General features: G+C 42.5%; 1 protein-coding gene across 2 annotated transcripts in view; it reads right to left on the bottom strand.

The window, feature by feature from the left end:
• Cped1 (cadherin like and PC-esterase domain containing 1) overlaps window positions 1-22848 on the bottom strand; it is a 280079-nt gene that overhangs the window by 250953 nt on the left and 6278 nt on the right. For both annotated transcript variants that reach the window (XM_057776723.1, XM_057776730.1), the window contains one exon: window positions 559-742. In XM_057776723.1, the coding sequence (XP_057632706.1) occupies window positions 559-742 (184 nt within the window). The remainder of the gene's footprint in view (window positions 1-558; window positions 743-22848) is intronic.

Consider the following 22848-nt stretch of genomic DNA (forward strand, 5'->3'; position numbering starts at 1 on the left):
ATTTTGGTTTCTCAACCTTTCATCATGTCCTCAGTTTTCTTTCAAATAATTTATTTCACAACCTATCTCCTATTTTTCTCTTCAAATGATAGAAATGGAAATACTTGATCACTAATGGCATGTATAATAAATGTCCTTATGTTCATATTTAGAACATCTGTGAATCCCATTTCGACTGGCTTGGCAAAACAATTTCTAGCACATTCTACTTGCCATCAAATGAAGTGGCAATTTTCTTAAAATATGGAATGGTTTGGTGCTAGGCAGAATATGTATTCACACACATAAACATTTTTAATGTAGCATTTAAACATGAACTATGTGACTCCAAAATGCTACCGAAATACAAACAGAATAATTTCAATAATAAAGAGATCTCACTAAAGGAAATTGAGAGAAGGTAATAAAAAGAAACAAAGAAGCTACATATGTACGCTATGAGATGTTTGGCCATGGATAAAACCTTGCATTGTGAAATGGTTTTAAAGGGAGAAAATTAGCAGCATGTTCTAGAACCTGTGCATATGTCAAGTAACTCTAAGAACTACTTATTCTGACCTTGGTCCAGCAGCTCCAGACCTAGGCCAGCACCAAGTCTTTCTTCAACAATGACAACACTGTAGCCATGCTGATGGAGGAGGTACTGGAGGGTCTGAACCTCGGCTCCACTGTACAAAGGAGGCCTGAAGAGGACGGCCCTTCTGCCGCGATGGCCAAAGTATGTCTCGATCGATTCTTCAATCTAAGGAAAGAAAGAAGGCACAAAAATCCAATGTGAAAACATAGCACATTCCCACTGAAGGGCATCATCAACGCACACCAAAGCCATTCAGAAAGTTATCCTTCCCATTTCCTCTAGGAATGAAGCACGGCAACTCTCTATTCACTGACAAGAATGACGACAACCTCAGGCAAGCGCTGAAGGTCAACTGAGTAACTCTCACTGATGTGGAAAGATGAATGTTTAAAAACAGAGCTCCTTCAGGGGAACAGCTGCCTAGAAAGACAAGGCAGCTGTAAAGATAAGTTAACAGTAATGACTATCATCAAAGGAGTCCCAAACATGCTACCTTTTCATCAGATTTAGGCAAACATGATATAGGAACCTGGACTCAGAGAGGATGGGGGCGGGCACTGTGGAAAAGACTCAGAGCTGAAAGGCTGCCAGTGTTGTCTGTGATGGTGAATATTCATTGCCAGCTTGACAGAATCTAGAATCACACTGTACTCAAACCTCTGTATGAGTCACGTATATAACGGTGCTGCTAAATTGGCTTAGCTGAGGTGGGAAGCCTCACCCTGGGGCTGTCAGCATCATTCCATTGGCCGTGACTTTGGAACTGTGTATGAGAAAGCAAGCTGAGTGTCAGCATCCATTTCTCTCTGTGTCCTGTCACTATACACAATACGACTCCCTATCTGCCCCTGCCGCCATGCCTTACCAACAGTGATGGACCTTACCCCTAAAACTGTAAGTCAAAATAAGTTGATTTTGTCTGGTATTTTGTTGCAGTGATGGCAAAAAAATGACCACTGCTCTGTTGTTTTTCTCAGTTACAATAAATCAAAGCTTGAAGGCATCTTCATGAGCCAGGAAGAGTCAACAAGTGGGGTTAAGATGGTAGAGGGAAGAGAAGAAAGAGATGCGACAACTTAGCTGCAAACTCTCGCTGTCTGCAAAAGTATAGACCACGCCTAGTGAAGTGCAGAATACAAACTTGTCACTTACTCTTTCTAGCACTTACTATATGATCCTTGACAGCATCTTTCTTCTAAGAGTGCTACTAAGGTGAAAGAGTTAAGACTTGCAAAGTACTTATAGCCGTGCTTTTCACTTAGCAGGTACCATGTCTGCGTTTTTAAAATAATAATGCATCATAAAGAGCAAGGAGCCAAGCAAATGTTCTGAGTTTGAGTTATGTGTGCTGCATGCAAGTGTGATGAGTGTAGCTAGGATCAAAAGAACACAATCACCTTCTGTGCATGGTGCTTTGGGAAAAGCACACTGAAGCAATGATTCCTCCATGCTAAGGAATATTCTAGTTTATTGATGAAGAAATTATGTCATAGTTTGCTTACTATTACTGTCAAAAAACACTGACCAAAACCAACTTGGGGAAGAAGAGACCATGAGGAAACACTGCTTACTGAGCCACCTGACTGGGGTCGCAGTGCTCACAGTGGGCTGAGCTCTTCACATCAACCGTTAATCAAGAAAATTACCCTATAGACTTATTTACAGGCCAGTCCAAAGGAGGCATCATCTCACTCAAATTTACCGCTTCCCAAATAACTCTAGTTCGTGTCAGGCTGACAAAAATTAACCAGTACACTATTTAAACTCTAAGAACTCATCTGCAAACTGACATAAATCCTAAGAAAATGTAACTGAGAGGCAATCTCACAAGCGGTGTCTGAAACTGACCATGGGCTGTTTCGTTTGATAGACGTGGGATTGTAGGGAAAGTGTGGCCCTTGCCAGGCCAAAGTAAACAAACAGGCGTCTGGGCGAAAGGGGAAGACAGATGCTTCCAAATATCTCAGTGACACTCAAGCGAAATACAAGGACCCAGAATGTCCCTCCTTCACTATGTGTTCCCTAACCACAGGATGCTTCTCTCTACTTCAGCCTGCTCAAGGACAGCAGCTCAGACATGAGCAGAGAGTAGCTAACTCTTCAATCGTGTACATTTTGAAAGCTACCACTCCTCTTTCTCACTGAACCAACATCAGTTGAATCAAGAGCAGTACAACTTCCTCCAGCACATCTTAGTACTGAACACATTTTAAATAATGTAGAAGTGCTGGCTGTGTTTTATTAAAACCCCGATAACGTGACCTAAAATTCTAACTCACTTCTGAGACTCTAGCAAATAGAGGGATTGAGGTCGTCAGTAAAACTGTGTTGCAGTATCCTGTAGTATAAACTGCTCTTGTCCCTGTAATATTTATAACCCACTGTATCAGCAGAGTGGCCCAATACCAAAGGGCAGGGACAGTTTGAGCTAGTCCAACGACAGGTGTACATACTACGTCAGTGAAACAGAGACTGTGCGGACAGTTAGTCAACCACACCAACAAATGAAGGATTCTAAATGTGGGAAGCAGCACTTTGGAAAATAAGCACTTGTGATTACATCTTCAGTTTCCAGTTTTGAGTCTTCAGTGGAATCATGCATTCAGTCTCTTCTCCACTACAGCTTACTTTCAGGCTTATAACCCTGCTGACCAGAATTATCTGCCTTCCTTTCTTACTGAGAGATTTGCCAATTTCTTCCTCAGCAATCACTTTGCTAGACTACATGAGAGCCTTTTTATAGATGAGCACATTATTTTTGCTGGAAAGACTTCAAAATCTGAAATCTTTATACCAGCTTAGGTGAAGCGAAGGTGGGATATTGTAATAACATCCTGGGAGTGTCTGATGGAGCCATGGAAAGCAGGCGGAGAGATAGATTGATCATCAAAAGCATGAACTTGAATTCCGGCTCTGCTATTTCCTTGCTTTACATACCAGGCCAAGATTTTTTAATCTGTCCAAATGCAAGGTTGTATGTATGGTTGAAAGAACAAATCCCACCTCTAGAGCTTGTGTTGGAAGGAAAATGAAGTTTTGATATAAACATGTCCAATAACAAGATGTTCTGATGCTAAATGATGCTATAACATACATAAATTTCAGTTATTATATTGTAGTTTTTCTTTTATATTAGGAATTCTGTAAGTTGATTAGGTTTGGTCTCCGTCATTAAACGTGTTTTAATAATAACTATATACCTATATGCTTGCTTTGTTTTCTTTTATAAGGATCATTATCTTTTTATTTCAAATAGAAGTCTACTTTTATTAAATTATTATGTATCTTTTTTCTTTTTTATTAAATTTTTTTTCATAGACTGTATTCTGATTATGGATTTCCCTCCCTCAACTCCTCCCAGATCCCCCCCGCCACCTCTCCACCCACCAAAATCTATGCTCTTTCTTCTTTTCTTTAGAAAAGAAACAGGAAACCAAACAAGCAAAATTCCAAACAAACAAGAAAAAAAGATGAATAAACACAGATAGGCAAATAAAACACATAAAAATTCAGACAGAAATCATAACATAGATGCAAAAATCCAAAAATGTCCAAACAAAGCAACACGAGACAGAAAGTCTATACAAACACCATTGAGTTAGTTCTGTGTTGATCTTCTACTACTGGGCATTGAGTCCTTACGTGTGGTTTATATATGCATTAAGACTCCAATGGAGAAAACTAATTTTTCCTTTGCAAGTCAATGCCAACTGCAGCTAGCTTCTTGGTTGGGGTAGGAGCCCAGGTCCACTTCTCCCTGTCTGTGCTGGTACCCATTCTATTTTGAACCTGTGCAGACCCTGTTTTTGCTGCTGCAGACTTTATAGGTGCAATAGTCCTGTTGGGCCTGGAGGACATTGTCTCTCTGAAGTGATCCATCTCCCCACCCCTGGCTCTTACAATTTTTTTCCTCCTTTTCTGCATAGCTTCCTGAGCCCTGAGGGAAGGATTTGGATAAAGATGTCTCATTTAAGACAGAATGTTCAAAATCTCTCACTTTCTACACATTGTCTGGCTGTAGGTCCCTGTGTTAGTTCCCATCTACTGCAAGAAGAAACTTTTTCTCTGACGATGGCAGAGCAAGACACTGAACTAAGGATATATCATAATATTATTTGGAATAATCTTATGTTCCTTTAGCAAAATAACATTTGGTTTTCCTGCAGGTCTATGGTCTATCCATTTATAGGTTCTTGCCTATCCACGCAAGTGGCCCAAGTTCTATCTCAAGGAATAGGCCTTAAATCCAATCAGAGAGTGGCTGGTCACCCACACAACTGTTATGATATGTGGACATTTTTTTATGTGTATATGTGTTTCCCTACATATATGTGTGTGTGCCACATGTATATCTGGTATCTGTGAATGACAGCAAAGGACATTAAATCCCCTGGAACTGGAATTGCAGGTAGTTTTGAGCTGCCATGTAGGTACCTGGAACTAAACCTAGGTCTTCTCCAAGACTAGCATGTACTCTTAACTACCACTGTCCAGCCCCTGCACACTGGTGTTTGAGAACAAGTATGCACTATTAAAACAGGAGGAGCAGAGCCTCCCCCACTGTCTCCACCTTCGGTGTTTCTTTTCTGTAAGTAACTTCTTATTTCCTTCCTTCCTCCCTTCCCCTCTTCATTCTTTTCTTCCTTTTGATGCTGTTTGAATTTATTTTATCTTTTCTTTGAAATTTTCATACATATACACGATATATTTGGATCATACCCGCCCCTTTGCCAGACTTCCCCCACAACTTCCTGTCCTCCTTTCTTCTTCTCTTTTTCTTTATTACCCTGAGAGTAGAATTAACTCTCCTCGTATCTAGGGGTGCAGAGCTACCCTGCAGAGCACAGGTAGTCTACTGGAGGCCACACCCTTCGACTTTCCCCCCAGTAGCTCGCAGGCAGGGATGAGTCTACACAAGGCCCTCTGCCATCCACACTTGACCTTGTTCAGACAGCCACGGCTGGTGGTGGTGCATGAATGTATCAGTCATGTTTATGTCCAGAAGATCTTATTTTGCATGAGTATCCCCTCTGACCCCAGGCTCTTACAATCTTTCCAAACCCTCTTCCTCAATGTAGTCTAGGAGGAAATGATATAACTGCCCTGTTTGGAGCTGAGCACACCAAAGTCCTTTGCTTTCTGCACTTGGACTACTTGTGAGACACTTCTTATTGCAATACACGGTGTCTCTAATGTGGGTTGAGGGCTGCACTCGCCTGTAGATATAAGGATAAATGTTTAGGAAATAGTTTGATGCAATGGTCACTTAGCATAACAATAGGAGTGGGTTCTGCGCTAGAGTGCAAAGGGTCATCATCTCTAACACACATGTATTATTTGTTTAATTACTATGTTCATTATGTGCTTCTCTACAGAAGCAGAGCAATAGGTTTGCATCTGATGAGTTCCCTATTGTTTTCCCAGCCTTAGGAAATGTTTGGCACAAAAGATGCAATTACAAATATGTTTTGAATGGATGCACGTAAACATCTTTTACTTTAATATCTTGGCAATGGAAAGTAGTTAAAATTTATATCAAGAAACATGTTCTATTAGGATTTTGTATTACAGCAATAATGGCAAAAAATGAGTTTCTATGTGAAAACCACAATCAATTTAGAGTAAAATACTGAGCAAAAGAATCACCCTTTCTCGATGATATTTCTCGGTTACCTTCAAATTCCTTACGAGGATTTACACAAATCCAAGAAATACAGCTCTTTAAAATATTGTAGGGGCAGAAAATAAAACTTTTTTTTTTCCCACATGACAAAAAGACTTTTTGGTGGATTTATTAAAGTAACTATATATTTATGAGAACTTTTGATGCTTAAGTACAAATCATATCAAAGGCTTTAGATGCATGTCATAGATGACTAAAAGTTAAATTGCCTTTTTAGTCCAGACTTCTGGCATTTTAAAAATATCACAGAGTTCTATCATAGTGAATAATGCCCTAATATTTCCACTATAAGAATAAAATAGATTCTTCTTTCCCTTGGGGAAATGTACACTTATTTAAGAGAATGTAGGTAATAAAATGGAAGGGATTTTTCAGGACACATATCAAACATATTTTTACTTAAAAATCTAATTACAAGATAATAAGAAGCCAGCAGGTTTCTTGGGCTTGCTGGGAAAGTCTCCTCAGAGTGTCTCCTGACCAAAGATGACTCAGTGGTAGTAGCACTTGATTAAAAAGGCCTGAAAATTGTGTGAACGCCCATTCACCTCCTGGGGACAGAGGAAAGAGCTCCCTCTGGGGCTGCTCAAAACCATCCTCTCTGAAGTATCCTAGTGTCCAGACAACTGTGAGGAGAGAGGTACATTTGCTTTAGGTGTTCTGTCTTTCTCTGGGCTAATGACTCCTTGTCAATCTGTATTTGACTGACTTTATGTTTGTCCTCAAGACATAAAGTAGGAATCCTAAGTGAATTCAGCTTCTGAGGAATGGGCGCTCACACAGCTTTCTAAGAGAGCATCTGTGTTGTGAAAGGCAGATTCCTTTCAGGAGATTCCCGTGCCCCACTAGAGAGCTTGCTCCCTTGTTTTTAAGGGAAGCTCAGATGGGATCGTGAAGCCTGCAGTCTCTAGTCCATATGTTGTCATGTGTGTGTGGCACTCACCACCTCTCTGCCGCTTGTACCATTCCCTCCCTGTTTCTGTCAAATACATAATGGAAAGACCGATAAAAAAAAAAAAAAAAAGCCTAAAAACCTCAGTTTGATCTTCGGAAGCCATGGAAGGAGAGAACTGATTCTCAGAGTTGTTGTCCTCTGACCTATTCACACACACACACACACACACGCACACACACACACACAGTAGCATTCGCGTGTCCTCCATCATATATATATATATATATATATATATATATATATATAAACAATGAATAAACAAGGTTTAAGAGTGTCACCTGTTAAACGAAATGTCAATGACTCTATCATGCAGCAGACCCAAGGAAATCTCATGCTGGTCACTGGATGACCACATTTTTCAGAACAAAGAATCTTTTGATTATACTCCTAAATCATATCATGGAGTTATTTTGCCTCAAGAGTTCAGTATAGAGTCAGCTGGCTTCATTGCTTTTAGGACAGTAAAGCAGGACACTGTGGTGGGGAGCTTGTTGCAACAAAGTGACTTACCTTATAGAGGCAAATAACCCACAGGACACTAGAAGGGCCTCTGCCTTCACAGAACTGAGAGCCCACCATGGAGAACACACAAGAGCAAGCTGTTCTCACCACACTAAAGTCAGGCAAGGCCAAGACAGAAGATGCTGAGGAAACAGGGATGTCTCACTCGCTCGCTCACTTGCTCTCTCTATCTCTCACTCTAGCTCTCTCTTGCTCTCTCTTGCTCTCTTTTGCCCTTCATTTGCTTACTCTTAGATAGTTTTCAAGCGTGGCAGGCATAGTGCTGGACTCTGGGGAAGGCAACGGTGAAAGGCCTAGTGAAGCTCCAGGCCTCGCTGAGTGTGTTCAGCAGGAAGAATTTGATGGAGCTGAGCAACGTGACTTTCATTGGAGACGTGGTCTGCCCAAGACTGGCTCCAGAAGCACCCCTGGCATGGCACTGTTGCTCAGCTGTCTTGTGAGTGTGGCACATGGAAGTAGACAGAGACGACTATTCAAAGCAGAAGAGAGATGAGAAAAGAAATCAAAAGGCCCTTGAAGATTGGTACCATGGTCCTTCTTTATTGTAAGAAGAGAAATACCATCAGATGAGTGATAAGAAATAACTGGAAATGGTGAGATTTTAGAAAAGAGTGATGCAGTATCACTACGGACTTGTTCGGCAGCCAACAGGAAACCCAGGCCTGAGAAAAGTCAAGATGATAACATTGAAGAACTCATGCTAATTATATAGGCTGGTCTGACTTTGATGAACTTTGATTCCTTCTGCTAAAAGATGCAGCATGGAAACGGGAGATGAGGGGACAGGCAGAGGGCAGACACTCTTTGTTTTACTGTTTTGGGGTAGTAGAGTGTCGGGGTAGGATGCTAGAAGGTCAGACAGACTTTGACTAACTAAATCACAAGATTCCCTAAAAACGTAGATGCTACCCTCATGTCATACGGAAAAGGAGTTGCAAAACTATGCAGGCGGGTCAGTAACCAAAGTGACTCAGCAAGAAGGGAAGAATGAGACCTTCGCTGAGGTGGCATCCGACCACAGGAGAAGCCTGGAAAAAAACTGTGAGCCTGAGCTATTGGCTCTTCTCTGTGGGACCAGGCGTGGCAGTGTAGAGGCAGTGGGAGGCAGCAGCAGTACGGTCAAACCCCATTTGGGAAATGCCTTTGAGGACATTCAGTAAACAGCCAAGCATGTCTGAACCCACTAATTAAAGGACAGAGCTGGGGAAAGGGAAGGGAACAGTAGACACAGCTGGACCAAGCCATCTGCACAAACACTTGTTGATAAAGTGTACAAGTTGTACGTGTCCTCGGGGAACGTCTGAAATACTAACGTCTAAAGAATACAGTGTGATGTCCACTTATCAGGAAAGACTTCCCATCTATCAGTCATCGAGTACGCCCTCTGCAGGTAATGGCTAAAGCTTTCCCAGACCACTCTGCTCAAACTATGAGGCCACACTATGCAACTGCTCTACACGAGGAAAGAAAGAGAACACAGGATGGAGAGGAAGGAGCGAGTTGCAAAACGAAAGGGGAAATGAGTGAACAGAACAGCTTCTCTTGCAAACCAGAAAGTACACAGTCGTGCTGTGTGAGGCAACATGCCTGTGTCTACTCATTCCTCCTGCAGGGTAAGGCTCACATGCAGTGTGGATCTGGGAGACAAGAGAAGCTCAAAAGGAAGCCAGGAACACAAGAGTAGCAGTTTCTCCTAGAGTCCTTCCTGGGGGTCCATGCGTGACTGCTGGCCTGCTCTGTCCCTGCCATCCCATCTTTGGTCCCACTGAGAAGGCCCTCATTTCTGGCAACACCCAAGAACCTATCCACCTCCCCTCTCCCTTCTCTGCTTCCCCCCCCTTTCCCTCTGTGTATGTTTTGAAAATAACAGAAAGCCTGTTTCCAGCCTCCTTTGGAAGGTATTCCTCGGGCTAAACCAGGGCTCCTTGCTCTGAGATGCCACCCACCATGCACAGCTGTGCACCATCAGTTTTCTGCTTACTATAGCTCTGCAGACATAACGAAGCCCCAGCTGAGAGGATAAAAGCCCGGCAATAGCTGGGAGGTACTGGTCAGAGAGCTTCCTTCAAGACGGCTTTAGGAAAAAAAAAAAAAAAAAAAAGCCTGTCATGAAGCGAGACCAGGGGGGAGTGCACTTGGCTTCTCGGTAGCTTCTCTGTACTGTGGAGCAAGCGAAGCTGTTCCTTTCTGGAGTATTCCACTTTTGTCTCTCCACCTTCCTGCTGTCTTCTTCCTCTAACCCTGTCCCTTCCCCGCGCCGCTCCTCTGGACTCCAATAGAACTTAACAAATGTAGGAAGTCGTTTTCTTTGCAGCCCAAACCCTGGTCACAGCAGCTTATGTCAGAATAAAAGCTGCCCAACCGACTTGGCAGATCCTTCTTGCCCTCGGAGCTCCCTTAGCGTTAGCCCTTCTTACAGGGCACTGTTCGCGATACAGCAAATGTGCAGTTGACAATCCAGCCTTATGAAATAACAAGGCACGGACAAGGAAAGACCTTGTTCTTTTGAAATATGATAAAATAATAGCAAGTCTCTGGCCCCTGGTGCCTAAACAAGGAGTTAATTCAGCCCCTCGGCCTTAAAATAGCAAGGCCCTGCAACGTGAATGGAACAGAAAGGAAGGAGCACTGGAGTCCTTACCACAGTACCAGTACCTAAGCACCACGCAGTGGCCAGATATCCTCACAGATGCCCGATGCTCCGGATTGGAGGCTTTTCCCGCAGCGCTCCAAGGACTGCTGGGTTGCAAGTCTCCCTCTGTATCCCAGACCCCATTCTTCACCTTCTCTGCAGGCTCTGCTTGAAACCCTCGGCTCCGCTCATCTGCCCTCAGCTCTGTCACCGCCCGCCTTTCCATTCACGCCACTCAAGGACCAAAGGACCCTTCCTACGGAAGCCTCCAAAAAATACACAGTCCTTCGCGAATGCAGAACTTTATTAAACGAAGATCTTATGAAGACGCTGTAGAAAACAGACCTTCTTGAAATAGTAAAAACAATCTCAATAAAAACTCTTCCGGTTTTGAGAATATGAATTCGTAGAGGTTCTGTCAGATTACAAGCAGAATAAGAAAAGGGGTGTTTGCATACTAGTGATACTAAAACATGGAAAAATAATCATGGAATCATATCTTTAGTCTCTAATTTATAAAACTGGTCATACTAAGAATATTGCTAGTAAAAACATGGCTTTTTAAATGTCACACATACTTAATGAGCATACTTCTTAGATTTAAAGGCTAGACCAAAAAAATAGGCAATTCATCATTAATTGTATGTAAATATGCTTTAATTTTTCAGTTTTGTGATAATGTTCTGTAAGTAAATTCACACATCAGTATCTCAAAAGTCACTTATGGAATTACGTTCACACTATGGCTTCGAAACAATGGTCACTATTGGACAGTCTACGGACCTTCCCACGGTCTCCATTACTAGGTTCTCAAATGCCGCAATTTCTGTGTCCATGTCTTCTTTTTCTTCCTCCTGTATTCCCAACAACAAAAACATGCTGCCTATGCTCCCACCTCCGGTCATGTTTATATCTCCCAACTGTCCTTCTATGCCTGCTAGCCTCTCTGCATGTCACCTCCGTTGTAGGTCACCATGAGAAAACGCATGGCAGGCAGCCTGGAATCTCTTTCTGGCAGCAGAGCGCACATGTTCCCTCTGGGCAGAGTCCAGCCTAAGGAAGCACCTGCCGGATGTGAGTGTAGAATTCATAGGGACTTAGGGATTGAGAGACCTTTCTGTCTGCTGTCTACCCGGTCCCATATTTATACCCCCAGAGAGAGAAGGATAGGGTCCTTAGCCTACATTTATTACCTCTGATCCAGCCCATGCATATTGCATCTCTGGATACTCCTGCTTCCCTCCTTCCCCTTAATATTCATAGCCAGTGATCTAGATTCTCTCCCAAAATCCATGGCTCCGTGCGCTGCACAGATGATAAGGATGCATAGTAGACGCACTCTGTGCAGGTGTTCCTGTCTCCCCGGGGCAGCTGAGGTCAGTTCCAGTTCTCGTTGAGTACCAGAGTTGGTTATAAAATAGAGGCACATACCTGCAAACCTAGAGACGCCCTTATCTCCACCCATACGGGAGCCAAAGTGGTTAAGAAAAATGAGAGAGGGCATGCTTAGTATTCAAGAACCAGATCCCTCATGGAAGGAGTTAGTGGTTTTCCCTTAAGTGCACGGATGCATATCTTACCACTTGTTCTGTCCCCGCCCCCCCCCCCCCCCCCCCGCTTCCTCTGAGCGTCCACTTGGCTGTCCACTCTCTCTCGGCTCCTTATCTTATCCTGTAATGGGTGTGTCTAGGCTATCTAAGTCTCACTTTTCCTCTCCTGTAGCTTTACCCTTGCTATTCAAACTACCAGATGCTGTAGCTGTTCTTTGCAAGAAACACTTTGAGTGCCCAAATTACAGACCAACTCTCATAGGCCAAGGCATTAGACTCCAGCTCCTTGCTCCCAGATCCAAGCCTTGGCAATAAATGTCAGAATCTAAAGATCCCAGAACATAAACACCGATCGATTCAGGCTGATATCAAAGTTTGGAATTCCTTCCTCTGCGGGCCGGGTGTGGGAAGCTCTGCTGAAGCTTCTGGCTATTTTCTTTGGCTGGTGAGAAAGACAAGCCCCCTTCCCAGAGCTTGCTTGTTAAAGTGTCCAACAGAAACCATCCTTTCCGGCAGGGCAGATTGTTTTAATTTTCTCAACCAAGCAGGAAGTAGGGATCTTTTAAGTGGAGGAAGGAATGGGGAGGGGAGGTAAAACGTTGGTGAGGATATCAGAATTCAGGAATCCAATTGCAAGTCCAAAGGACTGCTGGCCACTATAGGAAATTCTATACAGGATACAAAACATAAACTGTCGGCGCCTCCCACTCGCCCATTCACCTGCCATGTTATGTGCCCAGACGGATGTAAACACGGTCTCTGCCCTGACCTCCTTCAGCAGCTTGCTGAAAGATTTTGCTTTAATGCTGGGCCTTATAGAATTTGGTCACATTGCGCAGTTTCGGATTTTGCAAACACGCATGCTTAGGATTGTGTGCACAACATTGTGTGATGGGGCATGCTCCCTTTGTTATTACAGATTTTTACAAAGCTTCTTTTTAGGAGGCCAATATTTTTATATGAAGATGGGTGTTGTGGGGATGGAGAGATGGCTCAGAAGTTAAGAGCACTGGTTGCTCTTCCAGAGGACCTGGGTTCGATTCCCAGCACCCACATGGCAGCTCACAATTGTCTGTAACTTCAGATCAAGATATTCCTGTATACACATATGCAGACAAAACACCTAGCATACAAACAATAATAAAATAAGAATGTAGAAAGAAAATTAAAATCAGAGATGGGTGAGAGTCTTGGGATTTCTGTATTTGAAAGAGTATATTTCCACCACATTTCCTTTCCCCATCAATTTTCAAAGCCTATATATTATCTTAATGCTTCCTTGTAAGAGAAAGAATAAGCTTAGTTTTTCCTCCTCCCACCCCCACTTACTCCTTTTTAAACAGAACTAATCTACCCCAAATCTGTCTGCGTCGCATAACTCTAAAATCCTTGGGCAAATTGATTTATCTTATACTGTGGGAAATTTCAGATGCATTGTTAATGTTTGCTCAGAAAAAAAATAAAGATAGTTTTAGAAGATATCGATAAAGCAAGGAATGAGGGGAAACAGGGGAAATCACTCCTGCCCTGGGAGACTGGAGAGGAAAGCCTCAGGGCCCCTTGGCAAAGCCTCCTTTCTTGCTGATGCTTTGCTGAGGTCAGGGAGTTCCTGCACTGCCAAAGAGAAGTTAATTTCCTGTTCTCTTTCTCCAGGAGCATTTGTGCATTTTGGCTAAATTATTGCTCATTTTTCCACTAGGAGCGAGCCAGGCTTGCTGCTGAAGCTCTAGGAATGGCATTAAACTCCCTTCTGGCTGTTAAAGATGCAGAGAAACATCCAGAGGAAATGCAGTGGTGGTAACACAAATTTGAATTCCTACCAGCCTTTCGAAGCCTAACTTTGTAACTCAACTTCTGAGGAGCACATTACACGGCAACTTTTGAAGGGAAAAAGGAGTGTTTCTATACTAACATTTATGGTTTATTTTATGGATTGTTTTCCCAAGAGGGACCAAGCGCAATGTTCAGGACATTGCAATGAGAATATGTGCAGGACATTGTCCTTTGGGATACAAAAATGTGATTTCCCTGCCTTTTATAATCTCAAAGTTTTTTGAAGCTCTCTCAGCTGGTGCTTAATTTGATCCCATAATAACACTAAGACAGTCATTGCCATCTCTAGGCCAAACTAGGCAATTCACACTTTGTGTGTGTGTGTGTGTGTGATGTGTGTGTGAGGTGTGTGTGTGGTGTTGTGTGTGTGGTGTGTGTGTGGTGTGTGAGGTGTGTGTGTTGTGTTGTGTGTGTGTGGTGTCTGTGTGGTGTCTGTGTGGTGTCTGTGTGTGTGTGGTGTGTGGTGTGGTGTGTGTGATGTGTGTGTGTGTGTGTGTGTGTGAGAGAGAGAGAGAGAGAGAGAGAGAGAGAGAGAGAGATCACTCAACCCCAGCACTGAGCTCCTGATATCAATCCCGGGGTACTGTCCCTTCTGCCTGGAGAGGATCAGGAGGGTCACAGCAAGCCCGGTTTTAGACACAGGTTACTCTTGTGTTTCCCAGGAGTGTCTACCACCATCTAAACAACACACCTGCTTTTCTATGCTTACAAAACAGAAGCACCAATGCCCAGAAGCATCATTGATATGGAAGCAAACATTTTTTTTTCTTACTATAGATTATTCACTGCCCTCAGGATTTTCCTATCACCTGACTCACCGCATCCTGAATTGACCAAATGACCTCCGTTTTCTCTCAGGCATAATAGCAGATTCCGGTTTCAGTTTGTCAACAACAGCTGTGAGCTGGGTTCCATGGGTTATAAGTTTTGTCCAGAAAAATCAAGTGTCAAGGCTGGTGAAGAAGCTACATGCGTGACTCCTCCCATGCTTCGATAAAGAAAGACAAGCTTGTATTTCCCCACCAAATCTGTGCTCTTGGGTAAGATAGGGATACGTTTTCACAATCAGGAAAGCATTAAACTGCATATAGCTGTCACAGGGGAAAGTGACAGAGGCCATTACCAGAGGACAAGTGGCTTTAAATGTTTTCCTGCACAAAATATAAGGAAGGAAGGAAGGAAGGAAGGAAGGAAGGAAGGAAGGAAGGAAAGAAGGAAGGAAGGAAGGAAGGCAGGCTGAGAATAAAAATATGGGTTATATATGAGTATCAAAATAAAGTATTTTAACACATACAGTGTGCTTTGTTCAGGGCAAGTTCAAAGTACATTCTTTTATTTTTAATTTATTTTTTTAAAAGAAAACAAACTATCTCTTTTCATTTTACATACCAATCCTAGTTCCCATTCCCCTCCTTCCGTTCCCTACACCTTTCCTCATGCCCCTTACCCCCACCTCCACTCCTCAGAGAGGATAAGGCACATTGTTTTGGGGAAAGTCCAAGGCCCTCCCTACTATATCTAGGCTGAGCAAGGTATCCATCCAAATAGAATGAGTTTCCAAAGTACAAGCAGTAGGGAAAAACCCTAATGCTGTTGCCAGTGGCCCCTCAGTCTGCCCCAGCCATACAACTGCCACCCACATTCAGAGGGTCAAATACGGTCCTATGCTGGCTTCTTCCCTGTATGGCTGGAGTTGGTGAGTTCTCATTAGCTCAGGTAAACTGTTTCTGTGGGTGTCCCCATCATGGTCTTGTCCTCTTTGCTCATATTCTCACTCCTCCCACTCTTCAGCTGGACTTTGGGAGCTCAGCCCAGTGCTCCACTGTGGGTCTCTGCCTCTGTTTTCCTCAGTTGCTGGATGAAGGTTCTATGATGACATTTAAGATAGTCATCAATCTGACTACAGGGCAAGGCCAGTTTGGGAACCCTCTCTTCTACTGCTTATGGTCTTAGCTGTGGTCATCCTTGTGGATTCCTGGGAATTTCTCTAGTGTCAGGTTTCTTGCTAGCCCCATAATGGCTCTCTCAATCTCTTTCCTTACTCTCAACTCTGTCCTTCCTCCATCACGACTATCCAGTTCCCTCAAGGTTTCTTCCCCCTCTCCTTTTCCCCTCCTCTACTCTCTCTACTGTCCCTTCTCCCCCATCCCCATGCTCCCAATTTTGTCAGTCGATCTTGTCTACACAGCTCTGGATCTGCAGGTTCTGGCCACGATTGCTGTGTTCAAGCCTATGAGTTGATTCACGCCTTACATGTTGTCTTATTTTGTTTCTGTTCCTGTGATAAACACCGTGACCAAAACCAAGTTGGAGACATAATAGTTGATTTGGCTGACAGGCCACAGATAACCATTAAGGGAAGTCAAGGCAGGGACTGAGGCACAGACCAAAGAAGAACTCTGCACACTGGTTTGTTTCCCATGGCTTGCTCAGCCTGCTTTCTCATCCTACCCCAGACGACCTGCTCAGGGATGACACAGCCTATGGTGGGCTGAGCTCGCCCACAGCAAGCATTAATCAAGAAAATAGCCCCACCGACATGCACAAGAGTCAGTCTGATGGAAGCAATTCCTCAGTTGAGGGTCCCTCTTGTCAGATATCTCTAGTGGGTGTCACACTGAAAAAAAAACACTGATTGGCACAGGTGTAAGTTTAGAGAGTTTCACTTATGAGGAGCAGACTGGGGGACTTCTAAATTGGTAGAATTTCCTATGGCTCTATAGCCAACAAATGATGCAGTGTATTTCAGAGCAGATCTGTGATCTCCCTGTTGGTGATATTTACCATGTTGGGCATTGGGGGCTTTGTTGGAGACTGATGTGCCCATCCCGAGTTGGACCATGCACAGCTGAACTTCTCCCTTCCCACACTGTTCAGATGAACTGCATGCTAAGAAAACTGGTGGGGAAGAGTTATAGAAAGGTGACTATATCTCAGGGCTAAGATCAGGCCCACTAGGCATCACCAAATTCATTAGTCCTGACTCATAATTAGTAAGTTCATCTAGTGTTTGTATCATAGACACCACAAGATTTCGTGGACTTCATTGAAAGGTATGTTTTTCATTATTGGTACCCTAATACATATGTAACAGACTCCCAAAACAATTTATCATTATAGTCTATTAAACCTCAATAAGTCAAAATTATGTTTTACATTTTCAACAAGTATCTGAAAGTATAAAGTACACAGGGTAAAAAATACCTGGCCAGATTCCAACTACGGCATTGTGTATTTGAGAGAACAGACATCTTACATTAAAATATGAGCTTATTTTTTCACCAAGGCTGCCTGCCGAGAAAAAAAAAATATCCAAAGGAAGCCAATGGGAAAAGTGAAACCAATACATTCCTTTCCCCCAGAGGCGACAGACACAAAGATGAGAGCAGAAGGCACTATTTTCCTCTCAGCATAGCTCCTGGTTGCCACTTCGGAGGATTTCTCTCTCGGTTTTTAATTCCGTTTGTACAAGAAACAAGATTGCTTAGAGCAGAACTGGGCCACCGGTTCTGGATCACCCCTGAAAGGACAGGAGAGAACCCCACAAATAAAATGATGAAATCTTGGAAGTTTTGCACAATTTGTTTAAATATGAGCTTCATCAAGACTTCATTAAAGTCTGTCTAAGGTACTCAAGTTTGAATTTGTTTGAAATTCTATTAGCATGAGCAATGCTTTTACCATATGCATATTTCATTATAAAATTGAAAATGGCACTAATCAGTTCAGAGCAATCCACAGGTATTGCATGCTCATTAGGCAACCCAACTCACCCCTGTGGTGGCTACACACCTCTCAGTTTGCTGACATCGCTCAAGGCCTGCTATGGACAGGACCAAGATTTAAAGGTCATTCATTCAAATCCAGCTAAACTATGGAAAAGTATGTTAAAGTTCAAATTTTAGGATAAGAAGTCTGCTCAAGGTAGAAATTCATTGACAGAGAGGTGACATAGAGGACCAGAAAGGTGGGGAAAGTGAGATGGAGAAGCTTACTAACTAACCTAAGACTCTGTGTACTAACTAACCCAAGACTCCATGTGGCTTTGGTTATGCACACCCCACCCTCTTGTAATAATGCACGTGGCCAGCTGACCCTTTGACCTGTACAGACTGTGTGCACATACCCCTCTCTAAACAAAAGCCCCCTATTCCGGACTACAATGCACCCCTGTCTGATCAATAGTACATGTTTTTCAGCCCTTTAGGACTACCAAACCTAGAAGGTTTCAAATATATTCTCAATAGATCTTCTGTGACCAATGGAAAGGCCAATCTAACTTGAAATGATTCTGAGTGGCTAGTAGGACAAGCTGTATCTTCCAAGCAAATCCCTGTTTATAATCATAGGCTTATGCATAAAGTATGTGAGCCTATGATTAAAATCAAATGCATTATAGAAAGCGATGTTTGCAACAGGAAAAAAGGATATATCACTTAATATATCAATCAAAATAAAAAAAACACCCAAATTTGACCCTTAATAACCTTCTCCTCCTTCCTTTAAACTCCATAAAAAGAGACCCTGGACTATGACATGAGGCCCTAGAGCAGAGGTTCTAAATCTGTGGGTCTCAACCCCTTGGAGGCTGAATGTCCATTTCACAGGGATCTCAACATCATCTGCATATCAGACATTTACATTACAATTCATAACAGTAGCAAAATTACAGGTTTGAAGGAACAATAAAAATAATTTTATGGTCAGGGGTCACATGAGGAACTGTATTAAAGGGTTGCAGCAGTAGGAAGGTTTGAGAACTGTTGCCTAAGAGTGTCTTGCTCCTGTGGCCAGCTGTCAACCTTGACAGTCTATCTCTCTCTAGTCTGTACTATCACTCGTTTCTAAATAAAGCTATCTTAGCTATTTTGGCAAATCTGTGTGACCCCCTCAATTTTAGACCTTTGGGTAAAAGACAAGCATCTGGAGGCACTTAGCCTGGATCCCAGCCTCCTACAACAGTACTATCTCTTTAGAAGTATATGTGGGAGACACCTGAGGTTGTTCATACACTAAGGATCCCAATGAGGCCAAAAAACAAAAAAAACAGGTGAGGGTAGAAAAAGGTCATGATAAGTCACAGATCAAATTCTACATAGCAAATTGCTTGGAAGAAGAAATGGCATGGAGGCATACAGGGGATACTGGTGCAGGAAGGGGAAACCCAGGACTCCTTGGAGAGCAAAAAGAGTTCTTACTGTTTCCTTCTATTGCCTTAGTGCTGGACCCCACTCACCCTCAGATTCCTCACCCACTCCTTTGCTCACACAGTGCTCACTGCAGGTCGGGTGCTGTCTTAGTGCTGGAGATGTAGAGATAAACACTTAAGTAGTCTTTGAACTACTTAATTAATAAGTAGTTTGTGCTTCTTGGAGAAAAAGAAAATAAACTAACAAATGCGCCAAAAAAAAAAAAAATTAGGACCCGAAGTCTTAGCTATGTCTACCCCTTACTCAGTTCAATTCTCCAAGTCATCAGCTACAACATGTAATTGTGGCATCTGGTGCTTTAAATTTTATTAGGTAGAGTTTGGAGCTTTACCTACAGATAAGCAGATCCACCTTTGAGTGACAGGTTGGCCTCTACAAGTTTTGGCTGATTCTAAAATTCCATTTCACTGTGGAAAGACAGTGGCACGGAGGTGGGAGTTGATAATCACCACCAACAATGGGTGCAGTCAAGAAATGGTCCAAAAGCAAACAAGTAACAAATGGTACTAAAGTGACGCCAGAACTTTTGGATCCTCAAATCAAAGCATTCCTGGAGCCAAATTGTCCCTGAACCCCAGGAATCCTTGTACTATTATGGTGGTGCTCTTGGGTGCGAGGTTTCGGAGACATCTACACCTTCATCTTTCCACAGTACTGTTCTTCTAAGGACTTCGCTCACATCACATTAGGGGCCCACGTGATTCCAGTGTGCCCTCATCTTAGCTAATCAATCTACTTTTAAATAAAGTCACACTCTGAGGCACAAGGGTTAGGACGTCAATGTGTCTTGGAGAGGAAGGCTTATGATTAAACTCTATAACACCAATAAATGAGTGTGGGGTGTGAAGTAGAAGACAGAAAGAAAACAGTTCTCAATTCAGTCCTGTCTTGTCCATCATTTGATGCCTCGTTTCGTGAACTTCATTCTCTTCCCTTATAGAAAAAAAGGATTGAATCTAATAATACCTAACTAATTTTGAATGATAACATTCTAATATCTAAGAATAATTATAATGAAAAATAACTTTTATTTGCCATGTTTTAAAAGCATCTACTTATGATAAGGGCTAACATGATGGAGGAGATAAAACTTTCTAGGCTTAAGAAAGCTTTCAGAAGGATCATGAAGATTTATTTCTGGAAAACTTACAACTTGTGAGAGACTTTAGAAAGAAGGAAGATTAGAAAATAAAGTTATAGGCTGAGTTCTGAAGTTTGACAGGGAGTTCTGACAATACTAGAAAGGCATACTAGACCACGCCAGGACAAAGTATAGTCCAGAGTTTTTGTAATTATGATTCAGTATCAAGATTGCAAAGGTAAATCTAAGATTTTAGAGTCTTATTAACTTGAATCTGGATTTTCTTGGAGGTGAAGTAGGGAAAATTTTGCTGTGGAATATTAGTTTAAGATGTGTTACATTCCTTTATTCTGTGGAATATTTGATGATATAAAGATGTGTTGAATTCTTTTATGTTGCATTTGTTTAACTCTGTAAAGTTGTGTTACTTTGCCTGCCCCAAACACCTGATTGGTCTAATAAAAACTGAACAGCCAGTAGCTAGGCAGGAGAGGGAATGGGTGGGACTGGCAGACAGAGAGAACAAATAGGAGGAGAAATCTAGGGATGAGAGAGGAACAAGAAAAGGAGGACAGGAGGATGCCAGGGGCCAGTGGTTCACCCAAGGAAAGATATATATACATACATATATATATACATATATGAATACATATATATACATATATATATACATATATATATATGAAATGTAAAAAACCTATAGGCAAAATGAAGAGAAACGGGATAATTTAAGTTAGAAAAACTGGCTAGAAACAAGTCAAGCCAACATTCATAAGTAAGAATAAGTCTCCATCTGTGAAATGGATGCTGGGCCTCCCAAAAGTAAAATGAACTATTTGCAAAATATCACTTTATACCAGCCTGTAGTTGGTATAAGGAACGTCTGTTAAGGTCACATTTACTAAAGTACTCAATATAAAGGGATAAATATCCTTCATGGTCTCTGAGAAAAAAATAAAGGTGGTGTGTAAACTACACAGAGGAAATCTAAGTGTGGGGCAGGCAACAGCCTGGGAATCAATAGGCAAACAGGGCTTTGATTAATGGCACAAAATATATATTGTATATACTTAAGTATTTAAAAGGATACATTTTATAGCAAATTTGAATTTTTAAGCTCATATTTTTTTGTTGTTCATTTGTTTGTTTATTGAGACAAGGTTCCTCTGTGGTTTTGGAGCCTGTCCTGGAACTAGCTGTTGTAGACCAGGCTGGCCTCAAACTCACAGAGATGCACCTGCCTCTGCCTCCCAAGTGCTGGGATTAAAGTCATGCACCATCACCACCTGGTTAATATTAATTATTTTTAAAGGGATCAAATCAAAGAGAAAGAAAAAAGCAAAGGATGCCATTAACATTCAATAATGGAGTCAGTCAAATCTGGCCTCAAATCTGGTCAGGAGTCAAGACAATAAGTTTAGAGAGTGGCAAGAAGGAACAAAGATATTCTCATTGTTCAAACCATATATTAATATAACCAGAGAAGCTAAATAAGACAGTGAACCCAAAGAAAATCATATAGTCATCCGCCTGGAGAGGGGAAGTAGACAAGATTGCAGGGCAATAACTGGGAACTTGCGGGTGAGGTGGCAAGGGGCAAAGGGGAAATGGGATGAGAAACATGAGAAGGGGAGGATGAGAGGAGCTCGGGGGATTGGGATGGTTGGGATATAGGAAGGGAGGATACGGGAGCAGCGAAGTATATATCCTAACTAAGAGAGCCATCTTAGGGTTGGCAAGAAACTTGACTCTAGAGGGGTTCGCAGGTGTCCAGGGAGATGTCCCCTGCTGGTACCTTGGGCAACTGAGGAGAGGGAACCTGAAATGACCCTATCCTATACTGATAAATATCTTACATATCACCTCAGAACCTTCATCTGGCGATGGATCGAGGTAGAGACAGAGACTCAATTTGGAGCAACGGTCTGAGCTCTTAAGGTCCAAATGAGGCGCAGAAGGAGGGAGAACATGAGCAAGGAAATCAGGACCACGAGGGGTGCACCCACCCACTGTGACAGTGGAACTGATTTATTGTGAGCCCACCAAGGCCAGCTGGTCTGGGACTGAATAAGCATGGGTTGAAACTGGACTCTCTGAGCATGGCGGACAATGAAGGCTGATGAGAAGCCAAGGACAATGGCACTAGGTTTCGATCCTAATACATGAACTGGCTTTGTGGGTGCTTAGCCTGTTTAGACGCTCACCTTCCTGGACATAGATAGAAGACCTTCGTCTTCCCGCAGGGCAGAGATATGGACTGCTCTCCAGTATCGAGAGGGAGGGGGAATGGTGTGGGGGGAAGAGAAGAGGAGTGGGGATAGGGGGAGGGGACTGGGGGGAGGGGGCAATATTTGGGAGGAGGGGAGGGAAATGGGAAACGGGGAGAAGGTGGAAATTTTAATTAAAAAAGAATTAAAAAAAATATAACCAGAAGAATGTAGGAGCTTATTAATTAACTAGGAATGTTAAAGGATTGTTAATTTCTGCATATTTAAGTATTCATAACATTTTTACCTTTGTAGAAGACATAGCAAAGAATGGGAGATGCAGTTGATGAGGGACACATTTTCACCAAGGGAAAGAATGAAATAAGACAGAAGCCCAAAGGAGAACATTGAAGACGTCTGCTTTCATAATTAGAAGTGGAAGGGACAGAAGCAAACCTTGAAAGGAGCCCTTGAGTCATTCAGAGGTCATAGAGGACGCCCACTGTGCTACTCTGTTAAACAGCAGGATTTTAAGATGTTTGTTTAGTGATGAGAGAAACTTCTAGAAGAAGGATGAAGGTTGAACGTGGATCATTAT

This window comes from Chionomys nivalis, chromosome 1 (assembly GCF_950005125.1).
Source record: "Chionomys nivalis chromosome 1, mChiNiv1.1, whole genome shotgun sequence".
In the NCBI taxonomy this organism is placed as follows: domain Eukaryota; kingdom Metazoa; phylum Chordata; class Mammalia; order Rodentia; family Cricetidae; genus Chionomys; species Chionomys nivalis.